The following is a 17,657-nucleotide window of genomic DNA, read 5'->3' on the forward strand; positions in this document are numbered from 1 at the left end:
ATGTTTGAAATATACAGTTAATCATTGCGGTTTACAGGCTACAAATATATTGCATGAACATAGTGGCATTGATGCAACAGGTATACGGCATGGATAGGAATGTCTTCATGCTACAAATATATCTTTCCATGCTACAAACATGCAAAATAAACGTGTGGGTCTTCCTGTTACAAAAATATAGAATGGGCCGAAGGGTTATAATGCTACAAATATACAGCATGGATATTTAATCTCCATACTACATAGGGGTCTTCTACGTGGGTACGGCGTAAAACACCAATGAAATAAATAAGTAAATTAACATAGGGTTCTTCTGTGAGTCTTACCTTGGCCAATGCTTTTCCCAATGCTAGTCGTTTGTATCAGTCTGAACCCCGGTCCGATGATGTTCAAACATCAAACCAACCCTTTATATAGTAGTCAGCATGTCCGGTCTTTCTCTCATATTTCCTTGTGAATCGAACGAGATCTGCAAGAAACAGGATTTTCCTTAATTACCAAGGTAACATAATTCTTGTGGCTGTAAACCATTTATTTCCTTGTATATTAATTTTCTTGTTTTATTGAAGGATATGAAACCACAAAAATGAAAGGAAAAACTGTTTCCGATGGATGTCATGACTGAGCTGTAAGTGAGAAATGAACAACGCCATCGAAGTAAAAAAAGAATTCTGATAAAAATCCACTTCACAAGGACGCGTTTCATTAGAAGCCATCGCACCACAACATACCACTAAAACACCTTTAATTGTAGGGAAATTTAGTTTCCTTAAGTACAAACGGCCAACTTGTTTCATTTAAGTCCGCAAAGTTCGACAGCTGACCATCGATTAATATCTATCTCATTTTTATTATACTGTTATTTCAAAAGACATTAGAAACTTGTGAAAAGAAATGTGGAGCGGGTTGGTCATAGGTCAATTAAACTAAACCTAACTGTGAATGTAAATATTTTATTTATTTATTTGGTTGATGTTATACGCCTGTCTCAAGAACATTTCACTTGTACGACGGCGCCCAGTATTATGGTGGGAGGAAACCGGACAAAGCCCGGGGGAAACCCACGACCATCCGCAGGTTGCAGACAGATCTTCCCACGTATGGCCGGAGAAGAAGCTAGCTGGGCTTGAACTCACACCGACTGCATTGCTGAGAGGCTTTTGTATCATTGTAAATAGGATGCTGAAACCAACACTATTTCTATATAAGTTGTAGCGCAAATAAATACGAAAGATTTGAATTTCTATGGTAACATATTATGTAAAATATCAGAAACGTGTCAGATATAACCAACAAGGATAAACGCTAACTCCAGAGCTTATACAACAGAGAGCTAGGAACGTACAAGAGAAGCTTGCTTTCGTTGCTCTTGGGGCATTTGGTGTCAAGCAAAAATAGACAGTGCACCCTTGTGTGGATTTACATGAAGTTCACCTGATCAGTATCAGTATCAGTATCACGTACATCACCAGTCATATACATGTTAAAGCACTTTGGTTTCCTCCACCAATATAAAATTGGCCATCAGCGTTATAAATACAAACATGAAAGCATGAATGGTGTGAAACAATACTCAGCTGTATGAAAAAAATTACAAAAGATTTCTGAAGATGTCATACTCTTATACTGATGCATTAATAGTATCATTAGTAGTGGTAGTAATAGCAGTAGTGTTTACTTCGTTTTCAACACAATTATTTCACTTTCACCACGACAATGGATACCGAAGCAACCACACTCGCTAATGAAAAGCCGCATAGCCCATCCAGGTAACCTGCAGGATTCGTATACGAGATGCCTTTGATAAAGGACTAGCACAGGGACTTTTACAGGGAACAGATATGTATAATTTCAGCACTAACAAATTACAGCAATGTAACAGGACTGGTTGATTTAGTGGAAGTTTATGATATGAATAGGTAAGGTGTCATGTATGGTGTCTTCTGCATAACACTTCAGTGGCGACGGCACTTGGCGGCATAAAACACAAACCTATTGACCCTTCGTTGCCATATGAATGAAAAATTGTACGTCGTAAAAACCCAAACATACATATCTACACACATACTTATGTATAATTTTACCAGTGCAAATGGACAGTTTGCCACAAACTCCAATACAAGATGCAAGTTCCCTGACGTGTGTATTAATTTTTCTAACAACCTATAAAAAATGCATGTGTGTATGCTTAGGGTTTACGTCGCATCTAACAATCATATGATGACAAGGAGTCAACAGGTGTGTCTACGTATACTGTGTCTTCTTGTGGCAGGGCGAGTCCATCCCGCCTAAGTGCTGCCGCTACATGTAAAAATGTGAGTATGCATGCACTTGATCATACAGACTGTTACATAACAGACACATGACTTCATTATAGCCTCAGGCTACTTGATAACACAAGGAGCAAGATGCGTCATAGATATACATTGAGTCTATCGAATTTAACTTTACTATGTGGCAAAATTCAAAGGTGAAAGGACTTCAAATATCAAGTTTTCATACAATTTCTCGTAAATGACGTCGCCTTAGCGAGCTATGACCTCATTACTTCATTCCTTAGGGAAACTGAACCCGTTTACGAAACTTTGTGAACGTGAGCCCTAGGGCCATTTTCATGAGGTAGGCACGTGTTAGTACGGGCAAAACCTTTTCTCTTGCACTTGCAGCATTTGCAGCATTTGCAACATTAGCTTGTGTTGATTTTAATCCCCACGCTAGCTTTACCTGGTGTGGTCTCCATGTTTAGCTAACAACTGTAGAGTGCATTTGAAAACGTGCATTTGGGGACCATGTGTTTCCTTTGGTTTTTTAAGCCTTGTATAATGTTTAAACCCCAATCACTCACTCACTCACTCACTCACTCCTTATATAATGTATCAATCACAAAGCTTGCTGTTGTACACGAAGAAGTTTTACTGGGAAGTAAGATGAAGTAAATTATCTTCGCATTTAATCAGAAGGGCACAGGAAATTGCGGAAAAAATGGAAAAGTTTTAGCAGTAATGAAGTGAACACGGAAATATCGATCGTGTGACTATTTTACGCTGCGTTGTCAAAAGACGCCAACGCGCACGTTACCTGGCAGTTTTCACTTTTCTCCGATTAATTGATAAAACGTAACATAAATAGAATAGCGAATGTATTAGGGTATAATACAGTTTTGGGAGCTCAGAAGCGACTTCATGTCAGGAAAATAAACAAATGATATAGCGAAGAGGGCAGATGACAATCATGAATCCAGTCGTAATGTTGGTACATTCCTTGAAGAACACTGCTTGCTAGGACGTCCTAATATGAAATATACAGCTACATGGAATTAATTTACTTCATTCACGTTGTATGACTAAGTTGTGATATATGTCATATTTGGGCTTTGATGCCCGGCATTCTCGTCGTCCCGATGCGGCTTTGAGCTTTAACAGCTTGTATGTAGTGCACATTCAGTTCATTGTGCAGCAGATTGGGACGGGATCAGATGCACTAGACCGTGACTGCCAAGGCCAACAGTTACATTATGACTGACATGGCGGATACTGATCTGCAGAAAACCAATAGGTTCTCACATCCAAAGGCCTCTTCTCACTCATAGATAAAATACATATCTTTAATGTTTAATAAACATTTTTGACGTGAACGTATAAAAGTTCACTGCATGTGTGGTTAATATATGGATGTTTACCATGTATACATTTGCATTGTGAATATTCGTCGTATAAATGTTTGCTGCCTGGATGTTTACTGTATGTGTATGTACTGCATGTATGTATATGTGTTTTATGCCGTAGTCAAGAATATTTAACTTATACGACGACGGCCAGCATTATGGTGGGAGAAAACCGGGCAGAGCCGGAGACGTAAAATAAATGTCCATTTATACATTATACAGGCATGTATTCAAACATTAAGGCAATGTTCACAAAGTAAAAACTAGCAAAGTAAACAGCCAAGCAGTATTGAAATGTAGTGTAAGCTTCACATAGCATCCAATTCATAGAGTCTGCATCCAAAGAGCAAATACCCAGAAAGGAAATATCCATACAGTACACATCCATGCAGTACACATTCAGACAGTACACATCCATGCAGTACACATTCAGACAGTACACATCAATACAGTAAACATGCAGTCAGTAAACACGCAGAAAGTAAACAAAATAACATAGTACAAATCCATGCATTACATACACATATTATAAACATCCAGGCAGTAAACATTAATATAGTACACATCCATGCAGTACATACACATACAGTAAACACCCAGGCAGTAAACATTAATATAGTACAATCCATGCAGTAAATACACATACAATAAACATCCAGGCAGTAAACATTCATACAGTAAACATCCAGGCAGCAAACACTCATACAGTAAACATCCAGGCAGTAAACATTAATATAGTACAATCCATGCAGTAAATACACATATAGTAAACATCCAGGCAGTAAACATTAATATAGTACAATCCATGCAGTAAATACACATACAGTAAACATCCAGGCAGCAAACATTCATACAGTTAACATCCAGGCAGCAAACATTCATACAGTAAACATTCAGGCAACAAACATTAATATAGTACAATCCATGCAGTAAATACACATACAGTAAACATCCAGGCAGCAAACATTCATACAGTTAACATCCAGGCAGCAAACATTCATACAGTAAACATCCAGGCAGCAAACATTTATACAGCAAACATGCAGGCAGCAAACATTTATACGATGAATATTCACAGTGTAAATGTATATATAGTAAACATTTGTAAATTACCCACATATGCTGTGAACATTTATACGATGAATATTCACAATGCAAATGTATACATGGTAAACATCCATATATTAACCACACATGCAGTGAACTTTTATACAATGAATATACAGCATGAATGTTAACATCGTGAATGCTGGCTAAATGGATGTATACTTTATGGAGGTTTCGTGTATGAATGTTTAATGTAAGGTTGTTTACTGCATGTAGGTTTACTTTATGACTGTTTAGTACATGAATTTCTTCGTAATGAATAATGAATTACTATATTAATATTTACTTATGAATTCTGCACGGACTATATGAAAAGAAAAGACGACACAACACTAAATGTAGACTCAAAAAAACAATCTGTTAAATTAATCAGAAAGCCTGGTGTCTGAGCGAATACATTCTGCTTTGCAGCATATTATCTTCTTAAATATAACACACATATTCTATTAATTCAGCATGAAGATTCTATTAAGCTAACAGAACATTATGTTGCATATGACAGTGTATCGTGTTATCATAATAGAACATATTCTAGCATCACTCGAACAAGAGGCTTTCTGTTAAAATTAACAGAAATTTTTTTTAGTGTCATAAGTATTGATAAAGTATCGCACATAATGTTTAAAATGCATGATTTTTTGTCTTGTGTTGCATAAATGATATTTCGCAGTTTAAATTCAATTTAAGCATGGTTCGCCTTTTAACTATATGAACGTGGAGTACGCGTCGGCATCACGTTTGCGGTTGTTTTAACACGGCACATCCCATGGCCTCATAAGAAGTCCACATCAGAAGTACATTCAAACACTAGACAGTCATATACAGTAAAATCGATATATTAACGTATGTGGGGAAGTTCGTCAGTGGCTTGCCAAAGGTTAGTGGTTTACCCCCGAACACTCCAGTTTCCTCCACCCTTAAACTGACCGCTAAGGTAGAAGTGCATAATTAATGGATACATGTGACCTTAAAATACACTCAGATATATCCATGGAACAAACATCTCCACAGTAAACATAGGGCTTACGCAGTTAAACCCTTGTCTAGACAAATGTAGACTTGTCTGTACCTTGCAAGCGGCCTTGAACGAACGTTAGACTGGGCAAACGGCCACACGAGCGTCGACGACCGCTTATTGTGACTAACGAACATCAATGATGTAGGCTTAACATTAGATCCACAAATTACCAGCCCATGGCCGGGACTGAACTCCCGCCTCACGTGTTCTCCCTTTGACTATTTATGTTAATATGTTAACATTGTCACCGATGTACAGTAAATGTCATTGACATTTTTAGTTTGCAGATTAAATCGACTAGGGATCTAATTCAGTTATGCGCCGAATTTGTCAGTGCCACATTATTTATTCCACCCATGCGTGAAATTGTAAACTAGGGAGCGACTACTTTCCGTGGCTTTTTTTGCCAGAGTCACCTCCCTTGGTTTGAAATTTCGATTTTGTGAACACATGGACGGCGATTGCCATGTATATGGCATGGGGGCGTCATTACGTGCATATCCTGTCCCCTGTATGATACATGATAAGTCAATAAAAACGATCTATAAGGTTAAACTGGCTTCAGAGTGGAGGAAAACCTGACACCAATTCGTGAAATTGACTTTTAGTTCGAATGCAAAGAGGTATTTTATTGGCTATGAAATATGAAGGCTGTTTCTGAACAGCTTTAATAAAGTGAAATACCCAGGAAACATTTTTATTTTACCACTGAAGGCCCGAAACGGTTGGGGGCATGTATTTTCGGGCGAACGAAATTTTTCACGCCAAAATGTATATTGCAGTACCTGTCCACTTTTCTCTTTCTCATTCACCTGTGTGATCAAAAAAAACACGTATGAACAACAACCGGCATGACTTTGTCAGAGTGTCATATTTTATCCTCATTCTTACAACTTGTCACCTGGCCGGCAGATGAGCTCTTTGTATTGGAGACAAAGGGGTTCTCCTGACAACAAACTCTGTTTTGTTTGTGGTTTTGATGGTGGCTGTTGCCTTTTCTGGAACTCAAATAGAGTCAGCCTGAACTGCTGCTCTGTTTCATCTACAACTACATACAGTTTGATCATAGATAGCATTAAACAAATTCGCTCCGGTAGTCCATACATAGGCTTCCGTAATGTGTACGGACGGCATTGAATGTGTCTGTGATTATCTGAACTAAACTATTCACGTTTGATTATTAGGAAAAACCCCTGCCATTACCACACATTGTTCCGAGAAAATGATAAATATTAATACATGTACACTATTCACTGATTCCCATGACAATTATGGTTTCAATATCTGCATTATTATTTTTTATCTTAATTATATTGCTTTTATACATGAACATTGGTCAAAACATAAAACATTATGAATGGGAGCTTGTCAAAGGTCATTGGTTTACCTAGGTGGCATTTACTAACCTTAACACAATAGTCACTTTTCTCCAGCTATGTGGATAGTGTTTATATTGCACTTGTTTCACAGACACTTCAGACAGACGACTCCGTCATGTCGGCCAATTGCGCAAGCGTACACTCTCAAAACTAATCTGTTAAATTAACATAACATTTAACATAAGATTTTTGAGTGATGCTACATCAGATTATTCTACCTCAAGACGACAATATCCTGTTGAACCAAAAAAAGTATTTTTTTGCAACAACAGAACAGGTATGTCATATATTGTATAATAGTTTGTGACAATAGCACAGTCTTTCCGCTCATCGCTCAGAAAACAAAGTACTCTGTGAATTTAGCAGCTTAGTTTTTAGAGTGTGTTGGAGTGATGAGTAAGTGAGTGCTTGGGGTTTAACATCGAACATAACAATTTTTCAGTCATATGACGACGAAGGAATCATGTAACGTGCCTCCTTGTTGCAGGACCGATTTCCACCGCTCTTTTATCTCGTGTTGCTTCACTGAGACGACTTACCGAAGGCAAGTAAGCTGTCTCGCCCGAGCCATTATACTGATAACGGAACAACCAATCGTTGCACTATGCTCTTCATGCTGGACGCCAAGCGAGGTTGGAGTGATGAAGACTGTAACACTAAGCACTGGGTCTTCCTCAAGGATATCACCCTGGTGCCAGTTGGTCTCATGACAAACAGATAAATAGTAATACGAGTAGATGCCGTGTTGTAGATGTCTAGAGTCATGCATGTCATGTGGTCGAACCTCCGAAAAGGACGGAAACAAGAATATTTTCAGTTTTTCGCCAGCTTGGTCATATCACGGCGTTGTATTTATGTACGAGGATGATTCCAGTATATGATGGTCTGTGTGTGTACAATGGTACATGTCGCCAGATATGCTGCCTCACTGTAGCACAAGCCAAACACAATGTGATACAGGTATCGTCAGTAAGCCCACTACCCTGTGTTGTTGGAGATGCCGTGAGTTTGATATGCCTGCTAATCGAGTCCGCACTACCTACCTATTGAGTATATCTATTTACAATAAGCAGTTTTGGACAGGACAAATCCAAGTCATATGGTTTGTGTATAAAGCCGTGTGTAACAATCACAGGGACATTTATCACCTCCAAGTTACATTTATTTATTTATTTATTTATTTATTTATTTATTTATTTATTTATTTATTTATTTATTTATTTATTTATTTATTTATTGTATATTCCTTTACATGTGTATCGTTGCTGTGCAACTTATTTTCGGAAGAAATCCCAACTGACCTTTTACAATCTTCTAAGCGTGACACCATATTATCCCTTGCAGCGATTGCTTGAGTTAAACACACCATCCCCTGGATGAAAGGTTTAAGGTGAAACTGTGTAGATCACCCCACCTGGAAGGCCTCACCGAACACATTGTGAACGTCCCATTAAAATCCCTCAGTACAAGACTATTTACTGTTCCAATCGTAGAGTCTGGACAAAGCTCATTTTACTCCACTCACTCACCTGCCTACCATCCCATGACTCTTAAGTAAGTACACGTACTAATAATGATGGTTGAAAGGGACATTGTTGAGCATGTTTTTATCAAAACATAAATATCAAATCAATAAGCTTTTGATGTGCCCCGGTATTAACAAAGATCTAGAATTGACAAGCTCCGCCTCGTAGGTAGTGAAAAAATACATTATCTGAAAGCTGTCTCCATCATACACCAGTTCGGCAAATTCATCAGCGTCTGTCACAATCTAACATCTAAGATCGACAGGTGAGCCAGAAATCAGAGGGTGTACATCCTCAATATTAATAGGTGCGTTCCGCGACAAACACACCAATAAAAACTTATACATCATAAATATTTACTTTACTATTTACTATTTGTATGTCCGTGGCACTAGCACTCAAAGGCTTCTGGGTATTACTGTATTATTACAAAGCGTTCTGGCTCCTTTAACACAAACCTGAACACTTCAATTTGTACAAGTATTAATGTTATCCACTGAACACCGACGTGGAAACTGTTCGTGAGCGACTACTCACCTAATTGCCTTCCGGATTTTCAAAACGCTTATAATAGTCTCAGGCAACAATTGATTTTCCCATTTACATATTTATTAACGTTCAGGGTCTCTGACAAGTCCCTAAATCTGCAAGCCTCAAACATTCTTAGCCTCTTGTTGACCAGCATTTCACACCTTTTTTTCCAAACTACTGATGGACTAGGACGGGGTGGGTTTTTAGCTTGAAACTCTAAGCACAGGAGAGTCAGAAGGTGGCAGTCTGATAATAGCGACGTGGGTTTTAGCCCGTTTCCAAGTGTGTTCATTCGCCAAGTGTGTTCATTCGCCAAGTGTGTTCATCCGCCAAAATATAACTAGCAGTAAAGTTCAAATTCTTTATTGCAAATGACATAATACAAAAAAAAACAGCGAAGAAAAATGCAAAAAGCAAGGTCAGGTCTAAAACTCTCCACCTAAATGCAAAAAACTTGCAGGAATAATATTCCCGAACCAGAAAATGTCAGCTGTGGTTTGTACTCGCTTTGTTGATCTATTCTGTGATGGGATATCTTAATTCTTCAACTCCTGTCCTTGTTATCGGCAAGGAATCGGCTGTACAGTCGCTAACTATTTGATCGAGATTAACATAACTGACATGATCGCTCAACATTTCCTGTCTACAGAATTCGGTTCCAAGCTGTGTAATGACACATCCTTCTCAGCAACAAAGCTAACTTTTCTACTGTACGGGCACAACACTACAAAAACAGTGACACGTACATTACAGAAGCGAACAAACGAACATACCGGTTAAACCCACTTGATTGTGCTCACAATTGGTACTGGATACAGTTAATGACAATAATTCACGGACTAAAATGCAAGCCTACAGTTATCAGCATTTAAAATTTCGTTTATATTATTAAATGTAGAGTCGTGTCGACTTTATTTCCTACATTTTTTTTCAATCATTCCTTCCGTCTCGCTGATTTATTTTTTACGATTGGTTTGCAGATAAGAAAGTAATCTCAGCAAGAGAACATGCACTCTCATAATGATGTGAAATGGGTTACACGCTCTGGCATTATAGGCCACAGGTGACGGGAGGCTGAGCAGATTGCGGCTGAGCAGTTCTGTTTTTTGATCCATTGATAATTGACACAATGGAGTGAGTAGGATGCCCCTATAGAGAATCAAGAAACATTTACATCCCTTTCCCTGTTGAGATCATATTATCATGACTGTACTTATGCTCGACTGGAGATTCCAAAAGACGTCTTGGTGAGTTGGTGCCTTTGTTGTTCCTATGAATAGAATTGCAAGGTCGTTCTTCTCAAGATAAGGAAAGGAGATAAAAAAAACACAATGTTTATTCTTCATGACGTGACAATTTTCCACACTGAACTTTTACAGGTCATATTTGCGATGTTAGAAACTATTCGACACAGTCTGAGGGAAAACGTGTTGCCATGGGAATCTTTTCCTGCTCGTAAGTATGCCACTGTGGATGTGACAGGTAAGATTTGGGACTTGTATGGACAGAGAACAAACACTGAGTTAGGAAAGCACCTTTCAGCCATGAGAAACTTTTCTTACTCGTAAGTATACCACTGTGGATGCGACAGGTAAGATTTAGGACTTGTACAGACAGAGTACAAACACTGAGTTAGGAAAGCACCTTTCAGCCATGAGAAACTTTTCCTGCTCGTAAGTATGCCACTGTGGACGTGACAGATAAGATTTGGGACTTGTATGGACAGAGTACAAACACTGAGTTAGGAAAGCACCTTACAGCCATGAGAAACTTTTCCTGCTCGTAAGTATGCCACCTTGCATGTGACAGGTAAGATTTGGGACTTGTATGGACAGAGTACAAACACTGAGACTGGAAAGCACCTTACAGCCATGAGAAACATTTCCTGCTCGTAAGTATGCCACAGTGGATGTGACCGGTTAAGATTTGGGACTTGTATGGACAGAGTACAAACACGGAGTTAGGAAAGCACCTTTCAGCCATGAGAAACATTTCCTGCTCGTAAGTATGCCACAGTGGATGTGACAGGTAAGATTTGGGACTTGTATGGACAGAGTACAAACACGGAGTTAGGAAAGCACCTTTCAGCCATGAGAAACATTTCCTGCTCGTAAGTATGCCACAGTGGATGTGACAGGTAAGATTTGGGACTTGTATGGACAGAGTACAAACACGGAGTTAGGAAAGCACCTTTCAGCCATGAGAAACATTTCCTGCTCGTAAGTATGCCACAGTGGATGTGACAGGTGAGAACTGGGACTTGTATGGACAGAGAACAAACACTGAGTTAGAAAATCACCTTACAGCCATGAGAAACTTTTCCTGCTCGTAAGTATGCCACAGTGGATGTGACAGGTGAGAACTGGGACTTGTATGGACAGAGAACAAACACTGAGACTGGAAAGCACCTTTCAGCCATCAGAAACTTCTCCTTGCTCGTAAGTATGCCACTGTGGATGTGACAGGTAAGATTTGGGACTTGTATGGACAGAGTACAAACGCTGAGTTAGGAAATCACCTTACAGCCATGAGAAACTTTTCCTGCTCGTAAGTATGCCACTGTGGATGTGACAGGTAAGGTTTGGGACTTGTATGGACAGAGTACAAACACGGAGTTAGGAAAGCACCTTACAGCCATGAGAAACTTTTCCTGCTCGTAAGTATGCCACTGTGGACGTGACAGGTAAGATTTGGGACTTGTATGGACAGAGTACAAACACGGAGTTAGGAAAGCACCTTACAGCCATGAGAAACTTTTCCTTCTCGTAAGTATGCCACAGTGGACGTGACAGGTAAGATTTGGGACTTGTATGGACAGAGGACAAACACTGAGACTGGAAAGCACCTTACAGCCACGAGAAACTTTTCTTGCTCGTAAGTATGCCACTGTGGACGTGACAGTTAAAATGTGGGACTTGTATGGACAGAATACAAACACTGAGATTGGAAAGCACCTTGGAGCCATGAGAAACTTTTCCTGCCTGTAAGTATGCCACTGTAGACGTGACAGGTGAGATTTGGGGCTTGTATGGACAGAGTGCAAACACTGAGACTGGAAAGCACCTTACAGCCATGAGAAACATTTCCTGCCTGTAAGTATGCCACTGTGGACGTGACAGGTAAGATTTGGGACTTGTATGGACAGAGTACAAACACTGAGTTAGGAAAGCACCTTTCAGCCATGAGAAACATTTCCTGCTCGTAAGTATGCCACTGTGGATGTGACAGGTGAGATTTGGGACTTGTATGGACAGAGTACAAACACGGAGTTAGGAAAGCACCTTTCAGCCATGAGCAATGTTTCCTTCTCGTAAGTATGCCACTGTGGATGTGACAGGTAAGATTTGGGACTTGTATGGACAGAGTACAAACACGGAGTTAGGAAAGCACCTTTCAGCCATGAGAAACTTTTCCTGCTCGTAAGTATGCCACAGTGGATGTGACAGGTGAGAACTGGGACTTGTATGGACAGAGAACAAACACTGAGTTAGAAAAGCACCTTACAGCCATGAGAAACTTTTCCTGCTCGTAAGTATGCCACAGTGGATGTGACAGGTGAGAACTGGGACTTGTATGGACAGAGAACAAACACTGAGACTGGAAAGCACCTTTCAGCCATCAGAAACTTCTCCTTGCTCGTAAGTATGCCACTGTGGATGTGACAGGTAAGATTTGGGACTTGTATGGACAGAGTACAAACGCTGAGTTAGGAAATCACCTTACAGCCATGAGAAACTTTTCCTGCTCGTAAGTATGCCACTGTGGATGTGACAGGTAAGGTTTGGGACTTGTATGGACAGAGTACAAACACGGAGTTAGGAAAGCACCTTACAGCCATGAGAAACTTTTCCTTCTCGTAAGTATGCCACTGTGGACGTGACAGGTAAGATTTGGGACTTGTATGGACAGAGTACAAACACGGAGTTAGGAAAGCACCTTACAGCCATGAGAAACTTTTCCTGCTTGTAAGTATGCCACAGTGAACGTGACAGGTAAGATTTGGGACTTGTATGGACACAGTACAAACACTGAGTTAGGAAAGCACCTTACAGCCATGAGAAACTTTTCCTTCTCGTAAGTATGCCACTGTGGACGTGACAGGTAAGATTTGGGACTTGTATGGACAGAGGACAAACACTGAGACTGGAAAGCACCTTACAGCCACGAGAAACTTTTCTTGCTCGTAAGTATGCCACTGTGGACGTGACAGTTAAAATGTGGGACTTGTATGGACAGAGTACAAACACTGAGATTGGAAAGCACCTTGGAGCCATGAGAAACTTTTCCTGCCTGTAAGTATGCCACTGTAGACGTGACAGGTGAGATTTGGGGCTTGTATGGACAGAGTGCAAACACTGAGACTGGAAAGCACCTTACAGCCATGAGAAACATTTCCTGCCTGTAAGTATGCCACTGTGGACGTGACAGGTAAGATTTGGGACTTGTATGGACAGAGTACAAACACGGAGTTAGGAAAGCACCTTTCAGCCATGAGAAACTTTTCCTGCTCGTAAGTATGCCACTGTGGATGTGACAGGTGAGATTTGGGACTTGTATGGACAGAGTACAAACACGGAGTTAGGAAAGCACCTTTCAGCCATGAGCAATGTTTCCTTCTCGTAAGTATGCCACTGTGGATGTGACAGGTAAGATTTGGGGCTTGTATGGACAGAGTACAAACACTGAGTTAGGAAAGCACCTTACAGCCATGAGAAACTTTTCCTGCTCGTAAGTATGCCACCTTGGATGTGACAGGTAAGATTTGGGACTTGTATGGACAGAGTACAAACACTGAGACTGGAAAGCACCTTACAGCCATGAGAAACTTTTCCTGCTCGTAAGTATGCCACAGTGGATGTGACCGGTTAAGATTTGGGACTTGTATGGACAGAGTACAAACACGGAGTTAGGAAAGCACCTTTCAGCCATGAGCAATGTTTCCTTCTCGTAAGTATGCCACTGTGGATGTGACAGGTAAGATTTGGGACTTGTATGGACAGAGTACAAACACGGAGTTAGGAAAGCACCTTTCAGCCATGAGAAACTTTTCCTGCTCGTAAGTATGCCACAGTGGATGTGACAGGTGAGAACTGGGACTTGTATGGACAGAGAACAAACACTGAGTTAGAAAATCACCTTACAGCCATGAGAAACTTTTCCTGCTCGTAAGTATGCCACAGTGGATGTGACAGGTGAGAACTGGGACTTGTATGGACAGAGAACAAACACTGAGACTGGAAAGCACCTTTCAGCCATCAGAAACTTCTCCTTGCTCGTAAGTATGCCACTGTGGATGTGACAGGTAAGATTTGGGACTTGTATGGACAGAGTACAAACGCTGAGTTAGGAAATCACCTTACAGCCATGAGAAACTTTTCCTGCTCGTAAGTATGCCACTGTGGATGTGACAGGTAAGGTTTGGGACTTGTATGGACAGAGTACAAACACGGAGTTAGGAAAGCACCTTACAGCCATGAGAAACTTTTCCTTCTCGTAAGTATGCCACTGTGGACGTGACAGGTAAGATTTGGGACTTGTATGGACAGAGTACAAACACGGAGTTAGGAAAGCACCTTACAGCCATGAGAAACTTTTCCTGCTTGTAAGTATGCCACAGTGAACGTGACAGGTAAGGTTTGGGACTTGTATGGACAGAGTACAAACACTGAGTTAGGAAAGCACCTTACAGCCATGAGAAACTTTTCCTGCTCGTAAGTATGCCACAGTGGACGTGACAGGTAAGATTTGGGACTTGTATGGACAGAGGACAAACACTGAGACTGGAAAGCACCTTACAGCCACGAGAAACTTTTCTTGCTCGTAAGTATGCCACTGTGGACGTGACAGTTAAAATGTGGGACTTGTATGGACAGAGTACAAACACTGAGATTGGAAAGCACCTTGGAGCCATGAGAAACTTTTCCTGCCTGTAAGTATGCCACTGTAGACGTGACAGGTGAGATTTGGGGCTTGTATGGACAGAGTGCAAACACTGAGACTGGAAAGCACCTTACAGCCATGAGAAACATTTCCTGCCTGTAAGTATGCCACTGTGGACGTGACAGGTAAGATTTGGGACTTGTATGGACAGAGTACAAACACTGAGTTAGGAAAGCACCTTTCAGCCATGAGAAACTTTTCCTGCTCGTAAGTATGCCACTGTGGATGTGACAGGTGAGATTTGGGACTTGTATGGACAGAGTACAAACACTGAGACTGGAAAGCACCTTACAGCCAGTAGCAAGTTTACAAGTACATACCACATTATAAATTATACGTTATTTTTGCGACATGTACATACAATGCACAAACACTGCACGAGGGAACAAGAGTTATAGAAAGCAACTGTGCCCATATTTTTCTTTACATATATATATATATATATATATATATATATATATATATATATATATATATATATATATCTGAATACATTATTTCATGGAAATTTTAATTAACGGTTTATATCAATATTGTATATAATTTTTATATATAATATAAAATATTATATCAATAGTCATATCAATATGTAAATAACTACACACAACAGCTTACATCGGCGACTTGAACATACAAATTGAGGGTGGGATATACTTGCAAGTATACTACCTGCATGCCACTGGTTAATATGCACCATGTTTGCAAAATACCACTGACCGTGTGAAAAATAAATGACCATGCAAACAACTGTTCTTCCTCATGTACGGCGGCATTGCACAACGATAAGCTGTATACTGGCAGACTACATCTGTGACATGTACAAAATGTTCGATTAAACCGCGAGACCAAAAGATAGTGCTATAAAATCATGGACAATATCCCATCCCCAGTACACATGTGTGACACGTATACCGTTTAGATTGATGCGGACGACATATCTGTGAATAAAAATCCTCCTGCCCATTCAACAACATTACGAATTATTTAAATTTAATGTTCAACACCCGCTGTATGGGAGGAATCATTTCATAAATACGATTCTAACAGTTTTCTCAGACTGTTTTTTCGGTAAGGCCTACGTATTACGAGCGCTATCTGTGGCTCGATATCAATGGTTATATCTTGTCAACACCAAGCAGTAAATCAGGGTACGCTACATGTTCTTAGACCTAACAGACGCTAGATAAATGCTATCGCCCCTACCACACCCCGCTACCCGGCCTAAAAAAATGCACAAGCAGTTAACTTGACAAGTTCTATATAATTATGAAACAGTATGGTAATAAAGACTAGACCTGTATTACACATGTTTGAAACTTAATTTGGTCAGTATTAGTCAGGCTTAGGAAGAACCCTGATTCGCTTCAGTATTAGTCAAGCTGAGGAAGATCCCTGATTCGCTTCAGTATTAGTCAAGCTGAGGAAGATCCCTGATTTGCTTCGTATTCTGTACAATAGATGATTTGGTAAGCATTAGTCAGGCTGAAGAAGATCTCTGATTGGCTTCGTATCTTGGTCAGTGTTAGTAAGGCTGAGGAAGATCCCTGATTGGCTTCGTATCTTGGTCAGTGTTAGTCAAGCTGAGGAAGATCCCTGATTTGCTTCGTCTTCTGTACAATAGGTGATTTGGTAAGTACTAGTCAGGCTGAGGGAGATCCCTGATTGGCTTCGTATCTTGTTCAGTGTTAGTAAGGCCGAGGGAGATCCCTGATTCGCTTCGTATTTTGGTCAGTGTTAGTCAGGCTGAGGAAGATCCCTGATTCGCTTCAGTATTAGTCAAGCTAAGGAAGATCCCTAATTCGTTTCGTATTTTGTACAATAGGTAATTTGGTAAGTATTAGTCAGGCTGAGGAAGATCCCTGATTCGCTTAGTATTTTGTACAATAGGTAATTTTGTCAGTATTAGTCAGGCTGAGGAAGATCCCTGATTGGCTTCGTATCTTGGTCAGTATTAGTCAGGCTGAGGGAGATCCCTGTTTCGCTTAGTATTTTGTACAATAGGTAATTTTGTCAGTATTAGTCAGGCTGAGGAAGATCCCTGATTGGCTTCGTATCTTGGTCAGTATTAGTTAGGCTGAGGGAGATCCCTGGTTCGCTTAGTATTTTGTACAATAGTCGACAAGAAGATTATGCAATCATCAGCCATTTTCATATAAAAAAAAGGTCATTAGGTAAAGAATTACACGTTTGTTTTGGACATCGACTGGATGAATTATTGGTTGTTTATTTAGCGAATAACAACGCAAAGCATTCTACTGAGTGACGCAATGCCTTCTCTGGGTCTTTCCAAGGTGGGTTGAAACTGCGAAACATGCGGGGTAATGCGTATCATTGTGAGATTAGCTTTATGGCATGCTGTAACAAATCTTGATCTATGAAAAAAGATAACCTCATAAAGCATGGATGATAAAATCTGAACAGAATATTTGTCTCGTATACAGATATGAATAATTTATTACATTTAGTGATGTAATACTTTAACATTTAAATAT

The 17,657-nt window shown here is 40.0% G+C and overlaps 1 protein-coding gene across 1 annotated transcript in view; it reads right to left on the reverse strand.

The window, feature by feature from the left end:
* Positions 1-339: 339 nt before the first annotated feature.
* Positions 340-17,657, reverse strand: part of LOC135472572 (thyrotropin-releasing hormone receptor-like) — a 45,288-nt gene continuing 27,970 nt past the window's right edge. The window contains exon 2 of the mRNA XM_064752130.1: positions 340-469. Within this exon, the coding sequence (XP_064608200.1) occupies positions 442-469 (28 nt within the window). The 3' untranslated portion in view covers positions 340-441. The remainder of the gene's footprint in view (positions 470-17,657) is intronic.

Source organism: Liolophura sinensis, chromosome 8 (genome assembly GCF_032854445.1).
Source record: "Liolophura sinensis isolate JHLJ2023 chromosome 8, CUHK_Ljap_v2, whole genome shotgun sequence".
In the NCBI taxonomy this organism is placed as follows: Eukaryota; Metazoa; Mollusca; class Polyplacophora; order Chitonida; family Chitonidae; genus Liolophura; species Liolophura sinensis.